This window comes from Spinacia oleracea, chromosome 4, assembly GCF_020520425.1.
Source record: "Spinacia oleracea cultivar Varoflay chromosome 4, BTI_SOV_V1, whole genome shotgun sequence".
Classification (NCBI taxonomy): Eukaryota; Viridiplantae; Streptophyta; class Magnoliopsida; order Caryophyllales; family Amaranthaceae; genus Spinacia; species Spinacia oleracea.
In genome coordinates, this window is record NC_079490.1 from 184,637,078 (window position 1) to 184,656,300 (window position 19,223).

The following is a 19,223-nucleotide window of genomic DNA, read 5'->3' on the forward strand; positions in this document are numbered from 1 at the left end:
GGGTCGTGCGTAACCCTTGAAAATGGCCAAAGTAATGGTTTTAGCTTTAAAACCATTAAAAACCAACTTTTTAAAGCTTATAAACAATCTGAAAATTTTAGTTGATTCCCATAATTTAAATTGTTATTAAATTATGTGAATCAATCGCTTAATTAATTTGAAACCAAAACCCTAACAATAGTTTATTCCAAAAACATGTTTTGACTTCAAAAATCAACACTTTATAAACTTATTAAATCTGAAAATTATAATTTCAATCATCAAAACCAATCTCTTTAATTAAAACACAATACTAAACCAATACGGTATTCATAACCGTTTTAATTAATTTAAACAACCCAAATATTTAAACTAATCACAACAATTAAATCAATTTAAAACTGAAAATTAATATTAACAAATTTTGATTTAAACAATTGATCAACACACACACACACACAAGGATTAATTAATCGTGTGTGTGTGCCGACCAACGAACACAATGAGCAACAACAATAGCACCGCACGCACCGCACAACCCACGCAAGGGAAGCGACGAGGGGCGAGGCATGCGAGGTGCGCTGGGCAGGAGAGATGGGTACGCGAGTGCGCACAACAAGCAGCAACAGCAGCGGTCTCGTGCACGAGTGTTGGGCGCTGCGGGGCTGCGACGCGACGAGAGGGAGAGAGAGGGGTGCGCGTGAGGCGCGGCTGGGCACGAACACAAGGGCACGGCTCGTGCCTTGTGGCTCAAGAAAGGGCCGGACGAAGAGGAGATGCAAGAGATGAGAGAGGAGAGAAAATTCAGAAATTTTAGGTTAGGGGATCTCATGAAGGGGAGGGGTATTTATAGGTTCTCATCCCTTCATGGGCTAGGTATTAGGGTTTAAGGTTGGGCTTGCTTTCGGGTTTAGTTGAATTTAATCCTTGCAAGCTTTTGTTGGGTTTGATTATGGCAAACAACTGGGCTTTAATTAAATTGAATTTGTTTTTGAAATACGACCCAACAAATCCTGATTAAATAAATTCGTTGAATCTATTTAATAAAATTCGATTTTCAAAATTAATTAATAATTAAATTAATTAAAAATTAAATTAATTAAAAATAAAAGCGCATTTAATTCTCATTAAATGAAATTAATTTATAAAAATACTTTATAATTACAACGAAATGCTTTATAAATATAATAAAATATATTTATAATTATAGAAAAATACGGGGTATTACAAGTGACCATTGTCCTCTTGCCTCTGTTTTTGGAGCTCCTCTTTGCTTCTTCTTGATAAGTAAATGGAAAAATCCTCAATTTTCCATCAAATGTGCATTCATCTTTATCATTGAATCTTGGTCTTGCTACTGCTGCTGTGAATATTACCTTTGGTATGAACTTGCTTGAGTTTCCTGATCTGTATTTTCCCCTTTCATTCTTGCCTAAGTACACCCTTTGCTGTTTTTTGGTTAAGTAGAACTACTTCTCATCAATGTGCACAAAGTCATACATAGTTTTGTATTCCCTCTTATTTTGTGGACTGTCCCAAACAAGTAAATCTAGAACTCACTTGACCCTTTGTAGCATGTTTGAGTCTTGCAACCCAGGATGTAGAGGGTTTGTGCGTGGTCTAACATCACCTCGTTTTATCATTCTCCAAAGGGTTGTTGCTCCAATATGTAGCATCATTACCAAATCCCTTATGCATGTTCTGTCACCCATGCTTAGACTTGTGATGATGTCTTGTTCCACTTGGATTCTTTTCCTCCCTGCATTTTGTGCCTTTGTTGTCATGTTGTATCTTCTGAATGCTTTTTTTTGTGCTCTTGCTTGCTTCCATATTCCGGTGACTGTTCTTGGATGACAATTGTAGATTCGAACAACATCTTTAATGGCTCCATGATATGTTTGCTTTTGTCCCCTTTGCTATAATTGTTCAACAACCACATAAGGATTTGCAGCCTTGTATCACAACTGAGCCTTGGCTTCTTCTTGCGTTGATGGCCCCGTGCCCCTAAACTTTGTTGCTGCAAATGGCTGTCAAGATGTTGATTGGATGTTGGTTCATTGAGGTCAAATGGAAACACTACATGTTCCATGTCCCCGGTTTCCTCTGCTGCCTCATTCAAATCAAAATAAAACCCTTGTTCATCAATGTTGTCCCCATCTTCATCTGATTCTTGCATCCAGTGGTCATTGATGTCCCAAGCAGCATCTTGCCATTCATCTTCAACATTTGTCTCCATTCAATCTAGCAATGAAGGTTCATCCCCTGTTTTTTTTTTTATTATTGTTTTTCTCTTATTTTTGGTTCTTAAGTTTCTGAGTTATACTCTCTCTCCTGATGTGTATAAAAATTTGGAAGGAAAAGTACCATTTTGCCAAAAAAATTCCTCTAAGGGAATTGTCCCCATGTGAACCGTATATATATATATATTTTTTGGATTCCTATTGGTTGTTGACCTTTATTGCTGCAATCTATTGGGTGCTTTTTGATATAAAAGATTGCTGACGTGGCAGTGGGGTTCCATTTTTATTTCTCTTTCTTTTCTCTCTTTACTTTTTGTACTTTATCTAATTAAACAATCATATACTTTATCTTTTCCCCAAAAAAAAAAAATTCTCCGTTATTACCTCTTACCTACTTTACAATTTTATTAATTACGATACCACTTCCAATAAATGACATTTATTTAGGAACGGATATAGTACTTCTTATCTTTAATAGAGCAGTTGATATAGGATTTTTATTTTAACTTTAACACATTTAATAGAATACTACGTAGCACTGAGATGAAGATGTTGTTTTTTCGCATATCAGATATATGTGGAAACACACATATTAACTAAAAGACAAATAGCTAAAAGACAAAAAAAGAAGTACCATTCATATTAAAACAGTACCATTCGCCAAAAAAAGTATCATTCTGTAAAAAGAAAAGTACAATTTTTGTTTACAAAAGTACCATTTAATTTCATTTTTATCCTTTTCCCTATTTTGTGTTTTATTCTGATATGTATTTGCCCATACATATCTTATATGCTCTTGTACTTCCTCTTGAAATCTAGTTTTCAATATCTTCGAATCTTTCGATTCTTTTAAAGTCCCAATTTATATATTGAGCGACAGTTACTGTGGGTGTTTGGCAGTTGGCTATATCCCCTCTGACTCTCTGAGCACTCCCTCAAATTCATTCAATGCTGCTTTTTTTCTCATAAATTGTAAACATCGAAGCCGTGATTCTCAGCAGCCTTTTTTCATCTTCCACCTTTCCAACTTCACCAAAATCACACACAAACAAACACAAACACCCACCCACAAACATTACAAACACCACAAACAGAGACAAATACAGAGCTCTCAAATACAAGTATGAAGGAGGGCAATGATGGGTATGTTAGAGCAGATCAAATAGATCTGAAAAGCTTAGACGAGCAGCTTCAAAGGCACCTTAACAAAGCATTGACATTAGAGAAGAAAAGGAAGGAAGAAGAAGAAGAAGAGGAGAGAGAAAGAGGAAGGTGCAGTAATAATAGAGCAGAGTGGGAAATTGACCCTTCTAAACTCCTTGTTAAATCTGTTATTGCTCGTGGCACTTTTGGTACTGTTCATCGTGGTGTTTATGATGGTCAAGATGTTGCAGGTTTTCACTTTTTTTTTTTTTTCATTCGGGCATTTTATCAGTCACTTGGTGTGCTTGAATTTTAGCTTCATTTTGTTTATTCTTTTTTTTCATGTTGTGTTTCAGCTGTGATTTATTCTGGGTATTATATTAAATGCTATATTTTGTTAAAATTTTCAGTTTTTTTTTGTTTGTTTTTAGTTTAATTTTGTTCTTGATTGTGGGGGTGGGGTGCCATTGTTGTTGGTTATGATCATGAATGAACAGACTGGTTAGCCGATTTTTTTGCAATTAAGGCACTTTTAGTTGAGATTATCCGTGATTCACGAGATTAAGAGTCAAGTGGTGGATAAAGCAGTTGCAACTTTTTAGGGAAGTGAAAAAAAAAAGGTTCTGCCTTAGTTCTTTTTGTCACAAGTTTCATGTGATATGAGATGAACAGGCTGCCTAGTAGTCACTGTTTCTGTTTCTTGTTTTAGTTTCTGTTGGGCGGAAAACATGCCTTTTCTAATAAAACAAATTAAAAGATGGAAAATTAGCCTGAATTTGCGAAGTTGTTCTTCAATCAGTTCGGAACTTTGAATTAGTGGAGGCAATGAAAACCTTGAAATTGGATGATTATTTGACCTTATTATTTATTACTAGGATTACTTCTCTTTCAAAATAATTGAAGAGAGCTTTTAGTTTAGTTACTGATATACCACTGTCTTGAAGAAAATGAGATAGACAATGTTATTTTATCCCTTAGGTTTATATCTTCTACTGGTTGTGTGCATTAATTTAAAATGATCTTGTTGTCAGTTAAACTTCTTGATTGGGGAGAAGAGGGCCATCGGTCAGAGGCGGAGCTTACCCAGTTAAGATCAGCTTTTTCTCAAGAAGTTGCAGTATGGCACAAACTGGACCACCCAAATGTGACTAAGGTATTATTCACATCCCTACCCTGCCTCATCTCTGTAAAATGTACTCTTTAAGAAGTTCGATTTTATTATCATAACGTGATTAATACCAAAAACATCACGTTATCTACGAAGAGATTCCTACCATAAGCAAGCAAAGAGGAGGTTGGGTGTACGTGTACTTTACCCTTGCAATGACAAAGTGGTTGTTTGTTTCTAATTGAACTTCAATCACATAAAAACAACACCTTCTTGTTATTTCATAACATAAACAAACAATTAAATAAATTTATTGACGATCCAATATAATTTAGTCCATTATAGTCCAAAAGCCAAAGAAAAGTGCAATCAAAATCCATGTGTTGTTGTTTAATGTGGAGAATACCTTATAATCTGTTCAATTGGCCAGGGGATTCAAGTTGGTATTTACTAATTTCTTAATGGACAACTATAAGCCAGTATTATTGTCGCTAAGGAAAACATTTTGCTTATCTATACAATAGATCTAGCCTATTTCTAAGTGAGATCCATTCTCACCCTTTAGATGAGGGTACAAGAAAAGAGAAATTTGCAACCCCCAGATGATGGTACAAGAAAGGGGCAGTTATTCCCTGCATTTTCCATGCTACTGTGTGTATTTCGCTAAGTTTTTCAAAATGATTGTTTTTTCTTATAACTCACTTCTGAACAGGGCGTTAACTTATTATTACAATGTCATTAATAATCTTGCAGTTTATAGGAGCTACCATGGGTTCGTCTGACTTGACAATCCAAACTGATAATGGTCATATTGGCATGCCAAGGAATGTTTGTTGTGTGGTCGTTGAGTATCTTCCTGGAGGTGCGTTGAAGAATTTCCTCATAAAGAACAGGAGAAGGAAGCTGACTTTCAAAGTAGTAATCCAGTTATCACTTGATCTTGCAAGGGGGTTAGTCCCTTAATCTTCATCTAAATGTCTACTTTGTACTCCCTCCGTCCCGGAATACTCGACCCGGTTTGACCGGCACAGAGTTTAAGGAACTTGAATTGACTTATTTAATGTAATAGGTAGTAGTTGATAGTGGGGTATTATTTTAATGTAGTTAGTGGGAGGTGGGTTAAGAGGTGGGGTTGGGGGAGAGTAGGGGTTGAATTTTTAATTACTTTTTGTATGGAGTAGGTGGTAGGTGGGTTAATAGGGGTGGAGTGAGAAATAATATAATATTGTTAGAATATTTCCATTTTTAGAAACAGGTCAAGTATTAAGGGACGGCCCGATAAGGAAAACAGGTCAAGTATTCCGGGACGGAGGGAGTAATATCCAATTATGTTTGGACACCTGCATATTTGAGGCAATGGGGTAATGATAATGATGATAATGATGATATGCAATCCTTGGTTTTCTCAACTCTTCAATTGTCTTATAGTTACCTCCCAGCCTAAAAGCTAAATGGCTCAATTATTTGGCAATATATGAAGACCTGTAACATAGTACAAGATAGCAAGCACATTTGATAAATCTTTTGTAAGCCCATCATAGTGTCCAGCTTGTTGTCATCACTTGTCTACATGCCCATTTTACCATGGCTCTTTCCTGTATCAAAACTATTGAGTTTTATTTATAGTTGATGATAAGTGTTCCTGGTATGACCCTCTTCATTTTATACTGAGAATTTGCAAACCATCATGTAAGATTTTGGTGCCCTAAAACAGGATTCTTCTGCTCCCCCAAACCTTTGACCTGTGTTGGTGTTCTGCTGCTCTGTTGATAATTTATCTCTTTTCCTATTTACGTGTCTAATGAAACAAGTGTAGACTGTAGTGAGTGTATAATCATAAAATTCCAAAAATAACTGTGAAATTATGATAAAATTGTACCATCGAATTTAGTGAGTGTATAATAATTTATATTTCCAATGGTTTTCTCATAGGTTGAGCTATCTCCATACCATGAAAATAGTTCACAGAGATGTCAAGACTGAAAACATGCTTTTAGACAAGCAACGAAATCTGAAAATAGCAGACTTTGGTGTAGCTCGGGTTGAAGCTTCAAATCCTCATGACATGACTGGAGAAACAGGAACCCTTGGCTATATGGCTCCTGAGGTAGGTAATTTGTAATTTCTTTTGTTGTCACAAATTTTATGCTCTAATGATCACAACTATACAGCAACAATGATTAACAGAGTTTCCACAGCTGTGCCATTCATTCATAGTGATTCTACCTATATTAATTAAATGTAGAGTTGGTGAATGAATTGGGTTTTGATTTCAAGTTAGTTAGGGCTTGAGAACTCCTTGTATACCAATGTTTATTTGTTTTGGGGGGTAAATACTGCAGGTTCTGAATGGTCATGCATATAATAGGAAATGTGACGTGTACAGCTTTGGCATTTGCTTATGGGAAATTTATTGCTGTGAGATGCCATATCCTGATCTGAGTTTCTCAGAGGTGACATCAGCTGTTGTCCGACAGGTAAAAAATTGTAGTTATTTCCTGAATGTGTGGTTTTTATTCTTAATAAATAAATTGGAGGGTGAAGTATTTAGTATATGAACGAATCCAGAATCTGAGGCCAGAAATACCGAGATGCTGCCCCAGCTCTCTGGCACATGTAATGAAGCGATGTTGGGATGCAAATCCAGACAAGAGACCAGAGATGGATGAGGTGGTGACAATGATAGAGGCGATTGATACTACAAAAGGCGGTGGTATGATTCCTACTGATCAACAGCAGGGATGTCTCTGCTTCCGAGGTAACCGAGGACCTTAAAAACAACCAAACACAGACCCCCCCTCTCTTCAGACATCCCTTCTCTCTTAGATTAGTAGCTCTAATGTAAAGGCGACTTTTCGTCTAGATTGCACAACCCTTCTGTTTCTGTAACATGAAAAGTTGCATAATAAATAAATGTGGTCTGGTCTTATTGTGTAGATAATATAATACAGATTTATATAAAAAGATTGGGTTTATTTCTGTTTTAATTTGTAAATCATCTACTGTATCGTTTCATCAGTTCGAATTGAATTGATGACACAACTTAATTATAAGGGTAATCGTACATTCGTACTGCGATCCATGATCATTATCAGACAACATTATCATCAAATGGCTACTGGGTACTGGGTAGTGCATCAAACTCCAGAATCTCCAAGTATATTATTGTGCTTTTGTGTTGCTTATCACAGTTATATGTGAGCATTTTATCTCTCTAGAAATTACTCAAACCAAAACTAGTAAATCTCCATTTGCATTTGTCTAGAATTATTTCCCGATCAGTCTAGTTTGTATACGTGTCACGTATATCCCTCCTTATTACGCCACGTCACAACTAATCAGCATCATGACATGTCATTGACAACCAAAAAACATGTAGCAAGGATCGAACACCTGACCTCTTTGTCTAGAATTATTTCCCGATCAGTCTAGTTTTTAGTTTTGATCCAAAACTACTAACAAAATGCTAGCGGTTCTAGGCTTTATTTTACTACGGAGTAATTACTAAACAAAAACCGCAAACATTGTTACCGGTTGGTTTGTTCAAATCTAACATCTCCATTAAAGAAAGGTTAACAGTGAAGATACAACTTAGACAATGCCTGAATTACCACTTTAGTCTAACCAAGGTTGAATACAAAAATATTCAAACACGAATGAATTACAGATGGAATGTTACACTTGTACAAAGAAGAAGATGACTCGATTTACATCCCCTCGCCTTAGCTAATGAAAATGTCGAAAAATGGCACAAATAATAAATCTGTAACGTACACAAGAATCTATCCGGCAATTTTGTAAGTTGGATTGACAAGATTATCAACGCCTGAAACCGCCTGGACTGACTCTATGACGTCACCAACCTTGAGATCTGCTAGATAATCTTGATTATCAGTTACATAGCCAAACACTGCATATCGTCCGTCTAATATGTTGGCATTACTTGGGGTCAGTTCACTTTCTTTCAGCAACCAAAATATTTGGCTTGAACCTGAATTGTTCTCAAATTCCTGCAACCCAAGTACAGAATTAATTAGCTACCTACACTTTCTGTCTCTTCAATTGTAATATGTCAATCAGAAAAACTACCATAAGTAACAGTATTTACGGTTGCAACTTGCAAGTTCTTACCTCTCTGGCCATGGCCATTGTACCAAAGGCATTAAATGGAAGCTTTGTCTGAGCCTTGTATAGACCAAGTTCCTGAAACCAAATTGTACAGAAGCTTGTAAGATTTTAAATTTATATTGGTCTCTTAATTGAATTGTCATAAAAAATTACAGTTGTAAGTTGTAAGTTATAACACACAGATTATGATTTATCATTTATCATTTATCATTTATGAGAGGAGCTTACTTCTAAAGTTGAACCATAAACAGGAACTTTTTCTCCTTCCACCATGATTTCCAATGGGATTGTACGAGGCTTTTCTGTGCTGGGATCAATGAAACCCTCAGCAGGGCCTTCAGGGTCTCCGGTTTGCACAACAAAGCCATCGGCTGCCAATACAAAAGAAACCCCACCAATTTTTAACTAAATTTGAGGAAACCTTTCAGTCTAATATACCTCCCCAGTAACAATGTTTAAAAGGAGTAAAACTGATAATTTTTAGTCAGTATTCAAGCTTCATAGTACAAATGTTCACCAAGTACACAGACAGACATATATAATACTTATGCAAAGTGGAGTATTAAATAAGGGTACCTCTTTGGATCTCCATGCCATCATAAAAGTGTCGTTCCACCAAATCCAGAAAGTTGCCAGCAGTTACAGGGGCGTTATAACCATCAAGAACAATACGAAAAACACAATTGTCAACATTAGGGTTGTCCTTCACCTTGACCTTCATCTCAACAACTGCTCTTCCCTTGAGGAGTGGCATAGTTTGGTATTCTTCTGGTACTTCATACGGGAATCCATCCACCATGTCCTCTTCAACACTGCAGAAACCCAATGCCCCAGGAAGATCTCAGCTGCAGTCAATACCAAGGATACCTATGAGATAAACCTTATTTAAGAGCTTTTCTTTTTACAAGTCCTTTCTAAATTCTCCCACTATCAGTGGATACCCCATCATATGCACCCATTCCCTCTTTTAAAAATAGGAAAAATTAAGAAACAAATAAAGAAAGGGGGGCTTTTGGATTTGATGTTAACAAGTCATAAATCACAATCTCAGACTAATTTGTGATAATCAGAACACCTCAAAATAAAAGCATTAACTTGACATTTGAAAAGCCAGTCTTCTAGATACTAACCTGCCAACATACTGAAGCAATTCTCTTTGTTTAGGAGCTACCCCTTCCCTATTCCTGTTCTCGACAATCTGTTGGAGCTCACCCATTCCTGCTTCCAACTTATCGAGCAATTCCACACCACGGTCTTTCTTTGATTCAGCCAGCCCTGCAATAATTAAACTCTTGCCATTCTTGAGTGCACGAGAAGCCTGCTTTAAGTTCTACAATCACATAACACCATACAATCAATCATTAACACTAAATAAGAAAATAAATTAATGGTAAGAAAAAGAAACAAGGTCTTGATTCTTACTCTCTCAACAGAATCCAGAGCTTTAAGCCCCGCGACTCTGAGGCTCTCTGTAATGTCCTCCAGTGGTTTCTGAACTTCTCTAATGGCCTTATTGTCAATAGGCAATGCATATCTCAACAGAGCTTCTGGGTCCTTGATCGGTGGACCAGATATAAGCACTGCTAAATCTGGCAATACAGGACTAGTAAGTGCTTCCGCATGCCTTTCCCAACTCAAACTAGGCACTCCACTTATCAATGCAGCTGCTAGTGCTAATGATATCGCACATTCTTTCACCGAAAATGACCTCTTTTTCTGCCATCAAAACACCCATATATTTTCCAATTATACAACCTCATTCGAAATTTTAACAATATCAAGTCATATCCAATATCAATTAAAACAACACATATACTACTCCCTCCGTCCCATAAAGTTTACCACAATTTCCTTTTCTGCTTGTTCCTTTGAGTTTGTCCCATACTATAACCATCACCGTCCAATAACTATCAGGCTCTCTATCCTTCTTACCCATGAAAATATTTCATTCTTTAACATCCATCACCTATGTTACTTGAACTCGGGTACTAGTGTCGGACACGGGTACGTGTCCAAGTATCCGACTCGGCTAAATTGTGGAAATTTTCCAAGATTTAAGTCGAAAATGAAGTGTCGGAGTGTCCGTACCCATGTCGGAGTGTCGAGGGTCCGACACGGATACTTTAGGTAAAATGAAGAGTCGGAGTAACATAGTCCACCACTTTACTCTCACATTCACTCCATTTATACCAATGAATCAAATATGTCTTGAAACGCCTTTGAATCCCCCCATTTGTAATTTATAATTGCCCTCGTGGCCCACTCGAATCAAATCAAAGAAAGCATTCACTCCATTTATCCCCACCAATTACCTCTCTTATCAACTCCACCCAACCAAAAAAAATTAAAAAAAATAACTACACTCGTATGGGACGAACAAAGGAGACGGAAGGAGTACTCCTTAAAATGATAACTCAAATACAAAAATCAATCATGGAATTGATGAATACTTGATATTAACATAGACTTCCTCATCGATAACACGAATAATATCACAATAATTCATGAATTTGCTAGATTGAACACTGAATAATGCACATAACCAAGCAATAACAAAAAAAAAAAGGAAATAGTCTTAAGGGAAAACTTACTTGCTTATCAAGGGGATCAATTTGACGAGAGAAACAGCGAGGGGTCAAATGCATGAATCGAGATTTTTGGCGAAAATTCGGGATGCCCAAATAAAAAGGGGAAGTTGGGTTAATGGGGAGTGCATGTTTTGAGGTGCAAACAGAAGGATAAAAATGGTGATTAATGAAAGAAGACATTGATGTACTGTTGAAGCTTAGCGTTGAATGTAATTGAGGGAGGAGAGAGAAAGGGAGATAAGGGGAGTGTTTTGACTAACGGAGTAATCTAATTAGTGGGAGGGAGTGACAAGAAGAAGATGATGTTGTGGATCATCCTCCGAATTTGGATAAGGTTCTTTTCCCTCCCAAAAATACCCAAATTAAGGCTACACCTTGATAAAGATGGCTAGGCAAACCCAACACAAATATAAAGTCAGTGAACGAGTGTTTGGCTCAGGCCGCATTTTTTTCAAAAAGAACAAGATAAGGCACGATATGACACGGAAAAATACGTTAAATTGAATGAAATTGGGTTTAGGCCCGACCTGACACGAGGACAAGTGGGCTTAGGTCGTGTCTAGGCCGCATTTTTTAAAATTTCAGCACGACCCAGTTTGGCAATAAACAGGTGGGCTTGGCGTGGGTTGGGCCCGTTCAGGCCTAAGGCACGTGGATTCGGCAACAAGCACGCCTCGGCCCGAACCACAACCATCTTTACACATACACGTGGTCTATAGCTTTCGTAATAAATAGGCAAGCTCCCTTGGGCACGTAATTTAAGAAAATAGTAGATGAGGACCATAAAATTAGTAGCTTAATATAAAATAAAGTTAGTGGACCTATTTATATTGTTAGAAGTAGGTGACAACAGTCAAGGAATTTTCTAGTTTGGGTACTGCGTATTTCGGGTTTACGCTTCGCGAGGTAATTATCGATGTCCATCGTATTTAGGATCCCATTAGGGAGTTAGTTTCCATGACTATGTGCTATTGTGCTAAATATATTACATGTCTAGCCATTTACGTGGTATTGTACTAGATAATGTAGTCGTATATTAGTAGGAAGTTATGCTCTTCAAATTAAAGAGGAATGCGGAGCTATCTTCAAAATTACTACTCCGTATAACTAATATTTTCAAGTAGTACTATGTTTATATTGTTGAACTAGTTCTCTACACAAATTCTTATTTACAAAGGGTGTACAATAAATTTTGTACACCAGAGTAAAAGTTGACTCAAAATACTTAAAAGTTATATTTATATGTGTAAAAGTTATCTATTTTTTAATGATAATTTTTTTCATTTGAATAAAAATTATTTCTTCAAAATCACTAATAATGTATAAATTAATTATTTAACCCTTTAAAATGTTTATCTATCAACTTTTTATTTTTATAATACTAAAAGTTACAAAAAAGTAGGTTAAAGTTACAAATAATTGCATAAAAGTTATCTTGGTGTACAATAAATTTATTGTACACCTTGTGCGCGCAAGACCTTTTGAATTCTCTAACTATTGGTCTCAAATTATTGCTTTAAGATTAAGTGATTGGATTTAAGATTGTTAATTAAATACTTCGTATATTGTTATTCTGGAAAGTAAGATTCAATTTTTGACTTGACGGCAAACGACTTATGTTCCTCACTGTGAGGTGTTAATGTCGAGAGATTAGTTGGGAATGGAGATAATGATAAGTAATGACTACTCCCTCCGTCCCGGAATACTTGACCTGTTTTCTTTATCGGGCCGTCCCTTAATACTTGACCTGTTTCTAAAAATGGAAATATTCTAACAATATTATATTATTTCTCACTCCACCCCTATTAACCCACCTACCCCCTACTCCATACAAAAAATAATTATAAATTCAACCCCTACTCTCCCCCAACCCCACCTCTTAACCCACCTCCCACTAACTACATTAAAATAATACCCCACTATCAACTACTACCTATTAAATTAAATAAGTCAATTCAAGTCCCTTAAACTCTGTGCCGGTCAAACCGGGTCGAGTATTCCGGGACGGAGGGAGTATAATGAGTAATGACTTTAATCTTTGTTTCGTCTATGTATTGTTTTATTATTGTTTTGGACTATTTTAAATCTGTAAATAACGTAAAGTGGAACAATTTAAGAGGGGAAATGAAACCCGAAAGGGTGATGAACAGGTTGCCCTACTAGATGTTGTTCTATTGAGTACATGTGTTGTTGCTCAATAGGCTTCTAGTAGGTTCCGTATTTCTCTATCAACTCTCTGTCATAAGTCTTCATCCTAATCATGAAGTATTAGTGTGGGGTGTGCACACTAGGGACATTCTGTCATCTGGATTACTTGGCCATCATTTAAGGGTGACGCGCGACCCTTTCTTAGTAGGTGGTTACTTTGGGACTAGTCCCGGCCTACTAGCGTTCTATTTCCCTCTCTTAAATCTAATATACATATATAAAGGAGGCACTTTTGCTGAGATATTAGAGCGCCACGTAGGATTAGTAATGCTCTCGGCCAATTAAAAAGAAGATTTCTTATTTATTTTTGAATTAAAAAATTCAAGTGCCACGTATATAATTACGTAGATGCCACGTGGATATATATCTAAGTTTTAATTTTTTTTTTTTTTTAAAAACGTTAAACATATTTGATAAACGTAGATAAACGTCTGATGGGAAGAGTCCAAAAAACAAAAAGTCCTAATATTCCTACTCAATCTAAGTTTTAATTAAAAAAAAAAAAAAAAACTTAGTATTAGATAAATGTAGATAAACGTTTGATGGGAAGAGTTCAAAAAACAAAAATTCCTAATAATCCTACTCAATATATATCTAAGTTTTAATAATTAAAAAAAAAAAAACACCTTAGATATAACCTAAACGTTTAAGATAAACGTAGATAAACATATACTAATACACTACAATTCTTTAAGATATAAATTGGAAGTTCTAATCATATTCAAATTTATAATTGATGAAATCCTATAAATTGGTCGTATTGTTCAATTCATAACTCATACACAATCACATCTTTCACTTTTAAGTTTGGTTATCAATGGCTACTTCTTTGATCCATGATTTAAATTCCAGTAGGAACGACTGGAAAATTAAAGTTCGTGTTTCGCGCTTGATTGATGTGGTGAACTTCCGCAAACAAAATAGTTTAATTAGTTTGGACATGGTCCTCATCGACGAAGAGGTATATAATTCTTCTAATATTTACTTTATGATTTTACAACGCACTTTTTAAATTAACTGTTATAATTTAACTGCAGGGTGATTATGTGCATGCCTCTATTAAATCCAATTTTGTCCATCACTAGCTTCTGTCCAAAATTATGAGGGAAAAATCTATACAATCAGATATTTTTCGGTCCAACCTAATAAGGAACAATACCGTATTGTTGGCGACAACAAGATAATGATACAATTTTTTCAAAATACTGTTGTTAGGGTCGTTGCCAATGCATCGATTTGATTGTGTACAATTACAGTACACTTGAATAAGTTTGTTAAAAACTACTCACTTCCTGGTATGTATGATTTTGTTATTTATTCCGTACTAAAGTTTATTTGAGTTATTGTCAAATAATTTTGCCAAATACTTTGTCTTTTTTTCCTTTGTTGTTTTTTTTCTCTTTTTAGATGTCGTTGGTATGGTTGTGAATGAAGTTGGAGATTCTATCGAAATAGAAGACCAATGGTACATATTTTTTCCTTCTTCTGTAGAGTTAATTAAATATATTATTTATGATGTTATTATTTATTTAGTTTTCTTATCTAAATTATTGCAGGGGACAACATTGACATTGAGATTGAGAGGTCTAGCTGAAACTGATGGGAAATCGAAGGTGAGATTTGATCTGGTTGTGATTGGGGAAGATGATTGAAGAGATAGAGACGACTACATTTTGATTGTGGAGAAATAGATCGGAAGTTGCTGAAGTCTTTATCACACTTAAAAAAATAACAAGTACTTTAGTTTAGTCTAGACTAGACTTTTGCTCAATTATTTAGTTGTCGTAATAGGTTCACTTTTGCTCAGTTATTATGCACCATTTCATTTAACCCATTAATCCAATTATGGACAAATTTATTTTAATTTAATCTATTGCCACTAAACCAAACATAGGAAATAAATTAAGTTAAAATGAATTTAGATCTACTTAATGCATGTGTGTCATTTTTATCTTCCAAATGAACTTAATTATTATTATTGTTAATAGTTACTGATCCCACTACAAGAAATTGTACTATTAACGACGGGAAATCCCGTCGCGAAAGGCCAATAATCGTTGATTAACGACGGGATTTTCTGTCGCGAACCCGTCATAAAAGGGGGCCGTCGTTAATAAAAATCCTGTCGTAAATCCGTCGTAAACCCGTCGTAAAAGACATTTGCGACGGTTATTCCCGTCATTGTTTGCTTGTTAGCCCCGTCGCAAAAGGCTTTTGCGACGGGATTTTTGACCCGTCGTAATTAGATTGTCGTTAAAGATGATTGTCTTCCAAAAAAAAAATACCATCCATTCACCGTAACAAAACCTAATAACATAAATACAAAACCGTTACTAAAAAAGAACAAATAAAACGAAACCCGTGCATCGCACGGGCTTCAAAACTAGTAAAATATAAAATTGTTGTGTGTCGTTTGATTAACGGATTTATTTAATTTGGTTACTACGTTTTATTTATGTTTAAATCTAACAGTTTTTAAAATAAAATTATTTATTTTACGGGATTGAGTCGTAATTACTCAGTTTTCTGATTTTTGGGAGTTTGTCTCTCTTTCTCTTTTCTTATGTATTTTACAGGTTAAGTATCGGGAACGACTCGAGTGAGGGAGAACATTAGAATAATCACCTAGTCGGACAACTTTTCAAGTTTATTATTTTGTTAAGCATTCTCTTAGTTTTGGTTGTAATGCCATTAACTAAATTTAGACCACTTAGTTAATAATAATAATCATCATGGGTTAATTATATATATTGTTTTATCGCATTCATTTTCAAAAGGAAATGGATGTCATGTAATACTCCCAATGTTTGGACGACCGTTTTCTCAAATAAAAAATGAGGATTTTATTATATTGAAAGGTCCAAATTTTGGGGGTGTTACAATTACAGATGGGACCGTCCTTTGAAAAGGTGGGTAAAGAGGAAACAAAGAGTTTGCATTGGTAGATTGTCGTATGTTCATCCAACTTCAGGAGAGCGGTACTACTTACGAATTCTTTTGACTAAGGTTCGTGGAGCAGAATCTTATGAGGATATGTTTTGTGCCATATTGTTGTTTTCAGAAGTAAGTGATCCTAAACATTTATGGGAACAACATTGGGAAAATCTCATTGATGATCTAGAACGAATGAGGAAGCATCAAACAAGAAACCCTAGCTTGTGATTATCTCCTGAAGAGCTACAGAATCTAGGACTCCAAGAGATTGAGCATGCCTTGAATAAAATTGGTAAATCATTGGCAGAATTTCCTGACATGTCGTGTCTGTCTTAACATATACTTCCTCCGTCTTTTAATACTCGCAATGTTTGGACTTTTGCCACTATTCATATAATATACTTTGACTATTCTTAGTGCTTTTTATATAAGATAAAACATAGTCATGTGGGATCTTGTTAGATTCGTCTCAATGTGTATTTTCAAAATATCAACTTTTTATAATTTTTGCATAAAGAGAATTTAAGATATAAATGATCAAAGTTGTGCATTGGCATGCGTGAAACTAACAAACGTTGCGAGTATTAAAAGACGGAGGAAGTAGCACGCAAGGCCTTGAATCAGTTAATAAGAGAAGAACTCGATTACGATACATGTGAAGAAGCTAGGAGGTTTGATACATTTGTTAAAGGGTTAAACACAGACCAAAAAATCCAAACAAAAAACATAAAAATCTCACCTAAATTTATATTATCACCTAAAGATGCAAATAAATCCAAATTCACCCCATCACCCATGGCGGATATGAAGCGGGGCGAGTGGGGATGGGGCGGGGCGAGTGGGGATAAGGCGGGGCGGGCGGGGATGGGGCGGGTTCAACACAAAATCCACACCCGCCCCATCACCCATGACGGGTACAATTTTTATACCCATCCCCGCCTCATCACCCGCCAATCCTACCTCCATCCCCGCTTATTTGGGGCGGATGCGGGACGGGTCTCCCGCAAAACCCGCCCCACTGACATCCCTACTTAGTACTATATGCATATTATGTAGCTTTAAATCTTATTTAGGTACTTACATCTAATTTCTCAATTATAGCGGGACGAAGTTCAGGTGAGTTTATATAATGATGATGTTGAGAAATATAGAGACATCATGACACAAGGAAAAGTGTATTCAATTTCTCATTTAGAGCTTATGCCTCTAGATAGCACTTACAAATATGTCTTAGATCAAGAGAGACTTAGATTTGGAAGAAAAACAAATATCTTGAACATTTTTGATGATTGTGATGAAGTACCAAAGTACAATTTCAGATTTGTAGACTTTGCTACCATTCCACAATACATGGACATGAAAAATTCTCCTCGCTTTGGTATGTTCTTCTTTATAGATATAGGATTAATTTTCTTTATATTTAATTTAATTTTTTTGGGTCAATCATCTTAACTAATCCATTTTATACATATGTTATTGGATTGGTTATTTATGTTTCCCAAACATATAGTGTTAGAGGCCGTGAAGGGCAAGTATTCAAGAGGGATGGCTTACTATGTAACACAAAGTAAGAAACTCATCAATATGATTTTGTTTACTTTTACATTGTTAAATTGACTATATAAGTTTGTTATAATATTTGGTTGTGCAGCATGGAAACAATAAGGTTAACTTTATGGGAAAAAATTGCTCACAATCAAGGTGGTTTCTTACTCCACGAGCTTAATCAGGATTATGTATTAGGTGCATCTTTGGTATCAGTCGGCTCCTATAATGGTAAAAATTAAATAAAATATGACCGACATAATTATATTGCAATAACTTAATATTTTACCTATACTTAGTTTGTATTATTTGTTGTCCAGGTGCATGTCTTTCGACAATTGGGTGTAGTAGACTCTTTATTGATCCAGATATTGATGAAACTGATGATGTTCATGGATGGTAAGTCTTACGTACTTCAAACTAATATGTTACAAGTTATACTTTTTTGTATTTAATTCACACAGGTATGCCGATGATGGATATGTGCAAAAACATATAAACTGGACTCAAACATTAGCAAATGACATCTTCCAGATGGAAATGTTGCTTAATGCCAGAAGAATCAAGTTACATCAATACTCACCATTTCCTAATGTATGCTTTTACTACATATATCCGACCTTTTAAGAAAATAAATTGGTTATTGTTTTAATTACATTTATTATCTCTCAGGTGAAATACTTTCGAGTACTAGCAAGGACATTAGATATTAATTCTTCAGAGCCTCTTTGGTATGAATCATGTGTTGGGCACTCAAAGAGAGTCGATCTATGGTCGCAATGTGACCCCTCCTTTAGTAAGCCAAGGTAATTATACTTTTTTTTTCAAACTTTGTAAGAAAGTACAAACATTGTAATATTTGTGTTATATTCATAATAACAGATTAAGAGTAAACGTAAGAATTATTGATCATACAAGTGCAAAGCGCGTTACACTTTTTGGAAAACATGCTGAGATGATCATCGGTCTTAAAGTTTTAGATATTAAAGAATTTGAAAATCATGTAAGTACAATTATAAAATTCTGCAAATATATTGTATTTGGATTACAACATATACTAACCGAAATATTTATTCATAATTAGGAATTTGGAGACATCATTTTGGAGGACCACTTGAAAGACATTTGATGAATTCTTTCACTTTCATACTACATGTTCCCAAGCTAAACAGTGATGATATCGTAGTTGCATCGGTTTTGCGAGTAAGATGGGAAGAAGAATATAATTCTACTATTTGAGGAGACAGAACGACAAAAATGTTGAATTATTTAAATAGGAGTATATGATTTTATGAGGCTTTATTTGTAATTATTATCATTTCAAAATTGACTACTATGTATATACCTTAT

General features: G+C 35.4%; 3 protein-coding genes across 3 annotated transcripts; 2 read left to right on the forward strand and 1 right to left on the reverse strand.

Annotated features, from left to right (window-relative positions):
- The first annotated feature begins 3,093 nt into the window (after positions 1–3,093).
- Positions 3,094–7,457, forward strand: LOC110805300 (serine/threonine-protein kinase STY13). The gene is made up of 6 exons (XM_022010896.2): positions 3,094–3,613; positions 4,394–4,515; positions 5,224–5,420; positions 6,403–6,577; positions 6,813–6,947; positions 7,039–7,457. The coding sequence occupies exons 1-6, from the start codon at positions 3,343–3,345 to the stop codon at positions 7,243–7,245; spliced, it is 1,107 nt and encodes a 368-aa protein (XP_021866588.1). The 5' UTR covers positions 3,094–3,342; the 3' UTR covers positions 7,246–7,457.
- Positions 7,458–8,001: 544 nt separating this feature from the next.
- LOC110805290 (peptidyl-prolyl cis-trans isomerase, chloroplastic-like) lies at positions 8,002–11,603 on the reverse strand. The gene is made up of 7 exons (NM_001426490.1): positions 11,190–11,603; positions 10,021–10,314; positions 9,729–9,928; positions 9,175–9,410; positions 8,827–8,969; positions 8,602–8,673; positions 8,002–8,480 (listed from the first exon to the last, which is right to left on the reverse strand). Exons 1-7 carry the CDS (start codon positions 11,364–11,366, stop codon positions 8,253–8,255), a joined length of 1,350 nt encoding a protein of 449 aa, NP_001413419.1. The 5' UTR covers positions 11,367–11,603; the 3' UTR covers positions 8,002–8,252.
- A 2,608-nt stretch (positions 11,604–14,211) lies between these two features.
- Positions 14,212–19,112, forward strand: LOC130472253 (replication protein A 70 kDa DNA-binding subunit D-like). Its single transcript, XM_056842777.1, has 13 exons — positions 14,212–14,355; positions 14,802–14,810; positions 14,951–15,007; positions 15,971–15,993; positions 16,283–16,457; positions 17,430–17,706; positions 17,839–17,860; positions 17,980–18,104; positions 18,194–18,272; positions 18,338–18,467; positions 18,546–18,679; positions 18,756–18,876; positions 19,038–19,112. The coding sequence occupies exons 1-13, from the start codon at positions 14,212–14,214 to the stop codon at positions 19,110–19,112; spliced, it is 1,371 nt and encodes a 456-aa protein (XP_056698755.1).
- The last annotated feature ends 111 nt before the right edge of the window (positions 19,113–19,223 follow it).